Genomic DNA, 11,927 nt, shown 5'->3' on the forward strand with positions numbered 1-11,927 from the left:
AATCAATAAAAAATTATTTTGTATTTGTATTTATTTAAATTAAATATTAAATTACTTTTTAAAAAAATATTATTAACTGATGATTTCTATTTAAATGTACTCATTACTGTTATTTTAAATAAATGAACTGATTTTATTAATAGTTCAAAATTTTATATTTTAAATTAATTGAAAAATATTTTTAATGAATGAGCTAATTATTTGATTTATCAAAATTTTCCATAAAAAACTACAATGTTAAGATTTTTGAAACTCTTATAACATTCTAAATTATTAATCAAGATAATTGATATTTTAAGAAAAAAGTAGATTTACATTCTACTACAATTAGTCATCTATATCATAATAAGATGGTAATAAAATAAAATTTAACTGTTTTATTAAAAATTCAAATCAGTTAAAAATACAATAAAAGTAAAAGTGATTCAGCAATTAACCATTTGCAAATTATTAATTTAAAGGCATTAATTTATCAAAATAATTTCAAAAATGAGTTGAAATTAAATACAGATTTTTATTACTTAAACTACTCATAAAAGATAATTATAGATTTGAAGTAATTTACTGCAAGTACATTCTACAATTTTTTATCTCCAAAAATTAGATTAATAGGTTTATAATTGAAAAGTTTTACATTATAATGTTAGAAAGGAAATAAATTGTTATCAGAATTCAATATATTAAATATATAAAATAAAAAAATAAGTAATTAAGTAAGATCACAAAAATTTTCTTCTAGTTGAAATATTAATTAATTAAACATAAATTTTTTAAAAAGATTTACTGAATCTAAATTAACTAAATTGATTTTATTCTCTATAAAATATGAAACTAAGAAATCTACTTGTTAAAATATGATGTTTAAAAGAATTTATCTAAATGCTTATTATCAATCACATCTTAAATATTTAATTCAAGAACCTATTTTTTTCTAAAACTTATTTATATCAATCTATATGATGTTTAAATAATATTAAATTAATCTAAAATATACATCATTTACTCTATTTTTTTAATAGAATAAATTATTACAAAATTTAAATTAAAATAGAATAATTTGAGTCAATATATTTTTTTCAAAGGGTTAACAAATCAACTCAACTTTAATTTAACATAATTTAAATATATCAAATTTCTGATATGATATTCATTTTTTAACGTTTTTATTTCAATATTAAAAAATATTAAGTCATTATAAAGCTATCATCATTCATCTACGTAAGTGTCAAAATTAATTCAATTTTCTACTTAAAAATTCACTAGACAAATGATACATGAATCAAAAATTGAGGATTGATATGATGTACTTATAATTAAATTTTTTTTTTGTGTTTTTTGAAATAAGATAAAATTATCAATATTGGAATTAAACATAATTTAATAATTTACTTTCTAATTTTATTTAAAATAGCATCGTTCTAAGTTATATGGCTAAATACCATACTTATTATATAACTTCTATAGCTTGTATTAAGTTAAAACAATTAAAATTGATTAATTTAGCTTTATTTATATTTATTATCTAGTTAAAAAACTATAAATGAAAACTTTCTGTTCAGAATATCAAAGGTATTTACCAAAATAGTAGACAAATATGTGATAGAATGCGTTTACAAGCTATAAAATATACTATTTTATAGTTGAATAATATTTAGTTAGGATGTAATAAGTATTTTATTTAATGTCTCATTGTTTTTAAAAAAAAAAGTATTACTTTATCCTTTACTTACTAAATAAAAATGCTTATTCTAAGTTTGTCATATGTAACACGGCAGTTTCTAAATTTTTCTAAAATAGAAAATTCTTCTATGCAAATTTGTAAAAAAGATATAAAAGGAATTGGTTATCAAAAACATTGCCAAATTGTATTTTATATTTGTAATTTTTTTTTTTAAGCTTTAAGAAAAATTGAACTAGTTAACTGGGATATTTTTATTTTCTTATTTTATTAATATTTGTTTTTTATCTAAGCAGGTGGAGGAAAATGCAAATGTGATTAGTTAATTGAAACATTATCAAGAGATGGATTAATAGGATATAATAAAAAAATGAGTAATTATTCCATTTTATAAATTTTAACTAAGTAACTCATATTCAATTTGCATATTGAGTAATAATACTTAGTTAATGAGGGAAAAGTAAAAAATTAATTAAATAATCAAGTGAAATATATCTTAAAACAAAAACAAAAAAAGAAAATTAAATAATTAAAAGTTTTTTACAAAAACAATTAATATCTGTAAAAAAATAAGATAAAACAAGATATCAGCTTTTACACAAGCCAATCAATTTTTAACTAAAATTTCTTTAAAATAAAATAGAATAATCCTATTTTACTTTAAAAATAACCCGAATTTTAAAGGTTTGAATACAATCATCATTTGATACCTACTAAGGTGGGATTATTTTTTGTACCTAAAAATGGCATAAATGGCAATGGATAACAGCTTTGTTGAGATAATTTAAAACTAACTTGTATCTTTGGTTTAAAAAAAATAACAAAAATTTCAATGGTTTTAATTCAGATAAGATGCTCCTTCTTACGTGAAAATAAATGTTGCTGAAGATGGTAAGATGTTTACGAGAGAAGATAAGGAGGATAAAGGTCTTCTTTGGTATAAAAATCTTAATTTTCCTCCAATAAATATCTCTATCAAAAGTACTAGGCCTATATAAAATACAGAGAGCCTAAAGTGTTAGATTACAGCTGTAAAATTAAGAAGTAATGAAAAACCAGAACAATCATCACTAATTGGAGATTTAGAACAATAATTCAATCAAAATACTGCGTGCTTTTAAAAACTGAAATTCACTTAAACATCTCATAAATGTGGCGTAAAAAATAAATAAATATATATAAATAAATAATTACAGTTAACCTTTTAAATTGTTTGGAGTTAATTAGTATGTTAATATATCATATAACTTTTTCAGCAAGCTATTAATTGATTATAGTTATCAAAAAAAAAGAGAAAGAGTTAATCAATGAAAGAAAGAAATAGCTCTGATTAATTTTGGAATAGATAAATTAATTAATTTATCTTTATTTACTATGAATATCTATTCATAAAAAAAAAAAATAGTAAATTTAATTAGGAAAAGCTAGCTTTTCTTTTTCTCTTAGATTTAGGTTCCAAGATAATTATTTAATTAATTAATTGTTACCTATTTTAAAATTGCAAATGACTTTCTCATAATATTATTTACTGTGTGCAAATCAAATGAAATTAATTAAAAGTCAAGCGTATTAACATTTTTAACTAATGATGCTAATTGATTTTGATTCGGATATATTTTTTTTAAAAATTCAGTAAATATGAACATGGTTTATAATAATCCAAATTAATATAATTATCAGAGCGAAACAAAATAGAGGATGAACAATTTAATCTACATATTAAAAATATTTGATAATAAATCAATTGCTATTGGATAAAAAATACAAAATGTTAGAGTTTGCTTGTTCTTTATAAAAAAATAAAATATACGCATTCAATAAAGTTGTGTTAAAACTTTCCAATTAAACTTTTATTGTATTCACTCCGAAATACAAGAATAAGCAACTAAAGAAAATTCAAAATTTTTATTTTACATTGAACCGAATAATAATAATCTCTGATGTTTTTATTAATATATATAGATGTGCCTCTTTTCTCTCGTCATAACTATATTTAACGACAGTGAAGATGCTTCACAAGGAGAAGCAGGTTTATGGTCAATTTTTTATTCATCACCCTTTGAAATAGAGGCAAGATAGAGAACTCTCCCTGAGAGAGTTGCAGTTTAAGTAAGCATTTCTACAAAATGATATGTTGTTTAAATATTAATAAATTTTTTAATTATTAAAGAAAACTACATATTGGTCTCTATTCAATCCCTTCTTACCTGTTTTCCTAGATAAATAATATGAAGCTAAGAATAGAGATGGATAAAACCAAACTATTGGATGCGATATAGACGGAATGTTCATGTACTTAAGATCTCCTATAATTCGTCATAAAGTAATAAATGAAGTTTCTTAATATAATTAACTCGAAAGCATATAAATATATAAATTATTTAAATTTAATCATGAAAAGAGTTTAAAAACTTTTTTATGTAATAGGTCTTTCATCCTATATTCTTGCTTTTGAAATTTAGAGATTCAGTTAGGCTATTTTACAATAAGAATTTAATTAAAATCTAAGAGGTATGCATTTCATTTAAAGTTAATTTCATGCTTACAAATTACAATTTTTGTTTTAGATTGGCATAGTATTTATCTTTAATTCTATTTGTTATCATTTTAGGGAGAAAATTTATTTTCAAAGTTACAAAGATAAATATTTGAAATGTTATGGCAACATGACAAACCAGTTTTTTTGGATGAAAACAAACTATTTTTACTGACTCTTAAAAGAAAAGACAACGAAAGTCCTTTAACTCAAAACGAAAAATAAGTAAAATACAATTTCTATAAATCAAATGAATTACTTTACTAAAATATTTCTTTTAATTGAAATTTAGATTATAAAATACTTGAAAAGTTTAAATGGGCCAATAGTAACTTTTATGGCTCCTCAATCGGAATCTTTCCCCAAAAATTTCACAGAAATCAAATACAGTGTAAATTTTATATTATTTTTATTACTTACATTATATTAGTTAATCATTCCTTTCTAAAAATAGGATGGTCTTATATAAAAGTATAGAGAAGGATTTTTATCAATGGCTTTAATTGATTTCAAGCGCTCTAAAATGAGCGAAGCTGATAAAAATTTGATGCTAGAATTTTAAGCTACTTCTTATTAAAGTAGTGACTTGCAATCTGAAAACTCAGCTTAAAAAACAAATCAACAATCCTTCGCACAAACAATAATTTCTATAAATAACAAACACATCTATAACAGGAAAGAAAGAACTGAGTTCTAGTGCATTACCCATAAGAATTCAAGCTCAAGCTAGCCTCAAAATTTTTAGAATATTTATTAAAGTATATACTTTTAATATTAAATTATATTTTTATGATATTTTTATATTAACAAAGATGAATAAAAAATTAATGAAATTAATGGCAAAAGAACTTTTGCTGAATTTGAATAAGAAACTAAAAGAGACGATTTAAATATATCAGAAGTTAGAGATCAATTGAAAAAATTAATCAGGAAAAGTGATGATCAGCCTAAATAAATTTCTTAACCTGACTTTTCCTCTTAAAATTTATAAAAGTAAAAAGAAAGTGAGGACTAAAACAAAGCCAGCTAAGATAATCTATAATTGACTTAATTAATAGACGGAAATAAAAACTTTTAATATAATGAAACAAATAATAAATTTAACAAACAATATGAATAGTAATCCTAATAGTTTCAGAAATAAAGTAGCTCATAGTCAATTTAGAATGCTGTCACCTAAAAAGTTAGATTCCAAGGTGACCTTCCTGGGTTTTCAGAAGGTGATATGAACAAGTCATCATCTCCTGTAGTTTAGTCTATTAATTAAGAATAAATGCTCTAAACATAGACAACTATGCCTTAATCAGGAAGCTCCTAAAATACATAATAAAATGTTTAAATATTCCAAGATACTTCAATTTCTGATAGAAACCCATCGATGATTTATATGCAACCAAATACATAAAATGTTGGATAAGTAGTATCTTAATAATAGTAATGTCCTCCGATGGTTATATAAATGGGAGTTATGCCTCCTCAAATGTAGCCAATGTACGTACCTCAACAAAAATAACCAAACTAATATTTTTAGATGCCTATGTATATTTACCCATAGACTTCTGCATAAATGCAACCATTTTTCTATATGTAGGGGTAAAATTAAATATAATAATCATCTGTAAATAACTACTACCAAGACCTAATACAAAAGTAGTAGTAAATAATACTGGAATAGCAAAAGAAGCTAGAGGAAAAATAAAAGCAAATAAGTTGATTTTATTCAGCAATAAATGTGTTAATAAATAATTAATATATAATTAAGATCTTGAATAAAAGTGAATTTTTCTGCTGAGTGATTAATTTCCTTGCATTTATTTTTTACTCCCTAAAATAGTAACAATAACATTATTTAATCAATCAAAAGATATTTATGAATTTAATACTTTCTTTAATAAAATGAGTATAAGTAAATCAATCAATAATTATTTATCTATCTATCTAACCATCTAATCATAAATTCATCTATCTATCTATCAACCTACCTTCACTCTTAATACAATAAAAATGAATAAAAATAAGCAATTAATAAATAAATAAATCAATGAATCTAGCAATAAAAAATATACTATTCTTTCTAACTCTATTTCAAAAATTATATATAAAAACAAATATATATAAAGTATAATCTATTTATTTTATTTATAATTAATTATTTTATTTAAAGTTTACTAAAATTTGTTAAATGTATCTCTTCCTTCCTGAAGTGTAGGAGTTTTATTCAACAAAATATGTAAAATATGTAAATTGTAAATGTTAATAAATTTTGATACTTATTCAAATAAAAATTAACTATATAATAATCTTATTATTTTATTTCTTTAAATTACATATATATTTTATTTTATTTAGTTTTACGAAGCTTTATAAACAATTTATCTCTATTGCTTTAGTTGATCTAAAAAAAGTTCATTTACTATTTTTCTTAGAATTTTGATGCTAATCTTATTATTTTCTGATAATTGATTAAATATTTTCTTTGTAAAGTATTCTTAAGCAGCAAGTTAAAAAATACATTTTATCTTATTAACACCTTCATTAAGTACAAAAATAATCATAATACTAAATTTTTATAATAAAAGAAAATTTCAAAAATTTTAAATTGTTATTCCCTTACTCAATTTGAATTAATTTATTAAAAAGTATTTGAATATATGGTTTCTAAATTAATAAATTTGATTCGTTTAACCCAAAAACCCTAAATAGTTTTAAGAAACTTTGTAACTTTAACATCAAATGGGTACCAAAGCTATATGCTGAAAAAATTTGTCGAACTAATTTCGTGATATTAATGGTACATATTGATTATTATTAAGAAAATATCTATACATTATAATAAGAGCAAAAAAGGAGTATATTCTTAAGTAAATACAAAAAAGTAAAAATTTGAAGATTACTTGGCTTGTTTTTTATAAAAAATAAATTTTTTGGGAAATATAATGAAGAATTGTGTGATAATTATTTAAAATATGATATTAAATTAAAAAAATCAATACTTACATTGACAAAACCATTCATTTACTTTTTAAGGATAATTAAGAAAATAACTTTATCCCACTAATTAAAGGTTAAAAAATAATAATAAGTTTAATGAAATGTTCAAATTCTTTTGAAAATAAAAGAAAAAAATATTGATATTTTTGAAAGTTGTATTTAAAAAAATACTTTAATTTATTACTCTAGAATAATATTTTCTTTGTACTTTAAGTTAGAATTAAGATTTGACTAGTTTTTATATATAATATTTACTCAATATAGTAAAAAAATTTAATCCCATAAATAAAATTTATTTTTTATGATATTCACCTTTATAAAAAGTAGATACATATCTAAAAAGACCAATAATTTTATTTAGAATAGTTATTAATTGAATTGAATTAATTTTATCAAATATTTGATGGATATCTAATTAATATTACATAAATTTATCAATCTAACATAATTTTAAAAAAAAATGTTATGATTGAATTTAGTGAAAAAAATTAAATATTTAAAAATTTATCAACAAAAGCTTTTTAGTTTTAAAAAAAATCATAATTTATAGTATGAATGAATACATGATGAAAATACAAAATAGAATTTAATCTAAAAAATCTTATTATTTCTTTAACAGAAACATTGAATATTCTCTCAAATTTATAATATAAATCATAACATATTTTTATTTTAAAATAAAAATTAATTTTAACTTTATTTTAAAATATTTTTAAACTAATATCATTAATTTAATATCTCATGCATGATTTATTTGTAAGTATATACTTGTTAGAACGAAGAGAATGAATGTTTTTAACTAAAATCAAAACACTAAACAAAAATTAATAAAACAAAAGATGATGTAGATATAATTTTAATAATTTTTTAAATCCAATATTTTTGTTATTTTTATTAAAATCTTACTTGTTGTTTGCAGCTAATATTCTTAATTGAATTAATATTATTATTATAATTAACATCAAAAAAGATAGATCATTTATTTAATTTATAATTTTTATAATAAAGAAAATCAAAGGCAATGAATGTCTTCAATAAAATAAAAGAAAAAGCGAAAAACTTGTATTCATTTTTTCTCATTTTATATAGACGATAATATTGAGATATTTATAGCTAACTTATAAAATAATAATAGGATTAACATTTCTAAATATGTAGGAGAAAGTAAGTAACAGGATTAAATTCACCCATCAGAATAGTTTTTGATAGAAACAATATCAACTGACGATACTATAGTTCCAGTCGCATAGCTTGATAAAATAGCATAGGAAACATTTGATATGTAATTTCCTATTAAATTTATAAGCAACATAACTTAAAAAATGTTAAAGAATTCTCACTTAAAAATTTTTTCAATACATAGTGAGAAATATGAAGTCATTATTCGCTCGTTAACTCGTATACTTGAAAAAGAGTTGAATAGCAACAAAATCATCAAAGTATATTTAATTAAATTACAGGCTAGCTAGATATCTTATTGAAGCTTCTTTTTTTTTATAAAAATTAGCTCCTTATTATTAGCGATTATTTATTGAAAAATGGATGTTCAGGATGTATTGATGATCTTCGTGATCACTTGTATATTTTCAAATATTTTTAAAAATACGAAGAATAAAAAGCAACAGAAATGCAAGCAATAAGTAAATTTTGATAGTTGATACTTGTTTATCAAATAATTTGGATACTTAATTTTCAATAGTTTAAAAGAAAGCACTCCACCTTTGCAAACTTCTAGAAGATAAATAGCTTTTGCAAAAAGAAAAAATTATATCATGCTAAATCAAAAGATAATTAGAAGGTAAAAATCAATTTTGAAATTTTAAACCAATTAAAAATACTCTTCTTTTTATATTAAAAAAGCAAACAAATCATAAATTTATGGCTTAGGCAACATAGAAGGTTTAGATGCTACTGAATAATCTAAATTTAGTAGATTAAAAAGTTTAAAATATTTTGTTTAGCTCAACGATTTAGTAGAGAATTACTTTTATAAATATCTTGACAATATGAACGATAAACTAGATGATATGACTGAGACAATTGGTGTTAAAGTTGATTAATATATTGGATATATCCAAAAAAAAATATAAAGTCATTCAACTGATAAATCTCAAAGTAAAATATTATATTAAACAATATAAAAGATAACAATAACTTTATAAAGATTCTTAATTTGTTGATTCTTGCATGGATTATGACATAGATGGTGCAAATGGTGCTCAAAAAAATTAGTTTGAACCTGCTATAGGTACAGATATATTGGAGTTTGAAGATAACCCAGATGAAGAGACTTTTGCAACATAAAATAAAAAGGAAGAATAAAAATAGTAGTAGTAATAATAAAAGTAAGAGATTAAAGAAGAAAAATAGCATCAAAAGTAAACAGAATATGAAAACGAAGAATTATAAATGATAGACTTATTAGAATTAGAAGATAACACTGATTCTAAATTTGGTACAAGCAATTAATATAGTAATTCATTATTAAATATAAATTATTTTTTCATTTTAAATACAATTTTTTTAATTTTTAGGTAAAAATAAAGATTATTTGCTATGAAAGACTGCAAGTTAGCAAGCGTTATCTAAAAAATAAAACTATTAAAACCTAAATTATTATTGAATAATACATTTTTTATATCATTAAATGTATTTTTATTAGAAGTTATTTACATTTTTTATCTTTGATTCAAAATATATTATTTATCCGTTCGCATTTTACACTTAACAAAATTTCCGTTTTGGTCAATTTTTAACTTAATTTAATACTCTCAATAATAAATTAATGCAATTGAATTTTGAGAGAAAATATAAAAGATATCTCAACTAGATAAATTTAAAATAAAACTATATTTATTACTCGTTTAACTTTATTATTGCAAAATTTACATTTTCAAACAAAGGTTTTAGTAGAATATAAATTAATTAATTAACATTCATTGATTAATTAATTAATTAATTAATTTATTATTAGCAGGTTTACATTGTTTTTTTGCAATTATCTTTTAATCGTTTTTTAATTATGAAAATACTTCTTTTTAATTAATTTATAAAAACCAATTATGCTGATTGATAAATATTTCTTTGTTTCTTAATTAATTAATTTTTGTTTTTTAGAGATAATCAGAACTTGTAGAGCTAATTCAAATCATAAAATACAATTGATCTACCATTTTCATAGAGTTATTTATAAAAAGATTTTTTAAAATACTAAATATAGTTATTCTCATAATGAATATCAAATTACATACTGTCATTAATTTGATTTTGTTCGTGCAAGTCTGCATTTGTCTTCCAGGTATTAAAAATACTTTTTCTGATTGTTTTAAATTAATAATATTTTTTTAGGTGATATGATAATAAATGGAAGTGTAGTATCATAAAAATAATTTCAAGCTTAGAAGATTGTTACAAACTAATTGTTTGCTTAGTCAATAATATAAGATAGTTATCTGTGCACTGCTTAAAATATATTTTCAGAATAAATAGTGACTAATGAGATTTCTCTTTCAAGAATATTAGTTACCAATCCAAATGTATTTTATTCAGATTTAGCTAAGAATAAGAAAATGACATAATATTTTTTGGTAAATTTTAGGGTATTTTAGAGTTAAATGGCGACATTACTATTTAATCTCTTGAAGTAGAGGAAACATTAGAGATGACCAGTTTTTTGCAAAGTAATAAATTTACTTTTATTAGAAAAAGAAAAGATAATTATTGATTTATAATTTATATAAGGCAATTAGTGGTAGCTTGCATATCATGATCACTTTGAAGATAAAGTAAATTTTAAAAAATAGCATCACATCACATTACATTATTTATTCTTTTTTTTACAAATTTAGAAAAGCTTGATAGGCTGGAATATTAATTAAATTTAATTATGTGCTAAGAAAACTGGTGGACATGAAAATAATCAAGATGATGAAGATCAGGATTATTTCTTAGGAGGTCATTGTGTTGGGCCTTCTGATTTGAAATTATAAAAATTGTACACAAATCTACCTAAGCATAAGAACATTAAGATATAAGCAAGAGTACACTTTTTTGACAAATGGGAAGGAGAAAGTTTATCACTTTTTGTTGATGATAAAATGGGTAAGAATTTATTTTGGAAAATGTTAAACTCATTTGAAATTTAATTAAAAGCTTGGACTAAAGTTATTGATGGAGATAATGCACACTTTGATATATGTGGAGATTCTTCAGCAGATCCTCACTTTGGATTGTAATTTACAAATTATATTTTTTTAATTAATATTTATTTTATTAACTCTCTATTAGACCTGTAGAAATAACAATTCCACATAGTGAAAGCTAAGTGAATATTAAATTTGAATCTAATTTAGCTAAAGATAGATGTTTAGCAAGTTTTGCTATTGATGATGTTGAAATATTTGTTAGATGAGTTAATTAATTAATTGTTTATAAAAAATTGATTTATTTTAGATTTTTATTTTTTAAAGTAAAATATCTATTTTAACTAAACCAATAATTTCTCCATAATTGAATAAAAATTATATAAATTGTAATAACTACTCAAAAAAATATTCATTTAAAAAATTAAAAAAAATAGTTAAATCATTTTAATTCTTCAATTTTATGTCTATAAATTTAATATATTAAGAAATTTAATAAATTGAAATGATAAATTTAAATTTATTGTGTGAAGATAATATGCAAGTAAATCATTTTAAATTTTGCAAAATAAAACATAAT

At 21.0% G+C, this 11,927-nt stretch overlaps 3 protein-coding genes across 3 annotated transcripts; all 3 read left to right on the forward strand. All coding sequences in view use genetic code 6, as the record gives it.

Annotated features, from left to right (window-relative positions):
* Positions 1 to 2,421: 2,421 nt before the first annotated feature.
* On the forward strand, positions 2,422 to 5,928 carry TTHERM_00670730 (hypothetical protein; the record flags this gene model as incomplete). Its single annotated transcript, XM_001026394.3, has 8 exons — positions 2,422 to 2,835; positions 3,641 to 3,787; positions 3,849 to 4,001; positions 4,106 to 4,189; positions 4,290 to 4,439; positions 4,507 to 4,605; positions 4,669 to 4,972; positions 5,027 to 5,928. 8 exons carry the CDS (start codon positions 2,422 to 2,424, stop codon positions 5,926 to 5,928), a joined length of 2,253 nt encoding a protein of 750 aa, XP_001026394.2.
* A 2,302-nt stretch (positions 5,929 to 8,230) lies between these two features.
* On the forward strand, positions 8,231 to 9,765 carry TTHERM_00670740 (ENTH domain protein; the record flags this gene model as incomplete). The annotated part of the gene is made up of 7 exons (XM_001026395.4): positions 8,231 to 8,487; positions 8,569 to 8,644; positions 8,713 to 8,845; positions 8,905 to 9,003; positions 9,066 to 9,320; positions 9,370 to 9,678; positions 9,740 to 9,765. The coding sequence occupies 7 exons, from the start codon at positions 8,231 to 8,233 to the stop codon at positions 9,763 to 9,765; spliced, it is 1,155 nt and encodes a 384-aa protein (XP_001026395.3).
* Positions 9,766 to 10,436: 671 nt separating this feature from the next.
* On the forward strand, positions 10,437 to 11,616 carry TTHERM_00670750 (transmembrane protein, putative; the record flags this gene model as incomplete). Its single annotated transcript, XM_001026396.3, has 7 exons — positions 10,437 to 10,503; positions 10,554 to 10,741; positions 10,804 to 10,885; positions 10,947 to 10,990; positions 11,054 to 11,306; positions 11,358 to 11,436; positions 11,493 to 11,616. 7 exons carry the CDS (start codon positions 10,437 to 10,439, stop codon positions 11,614 to 11,616), a joined length of 837 nt encoding a protein of 278 aa, XP_001026396.2.
* Between the last annotated feature and the right edge of the window lie 311 nt (positions 11,617 to 11,927).

Source organism: Tetrahymena thermophila (assembly GCF_000189635.1).
Source record: "Tetrahymena thermophila SB210 genomic scaffold scf_8254028, whole genome shotgun sequence".
NCBI lineage: Eukaryota > Ciliophora > Oligohymenophorea > Hymenostomatida > Tetrahymenidae > Tetrahymena > Tetrahymena thermophila.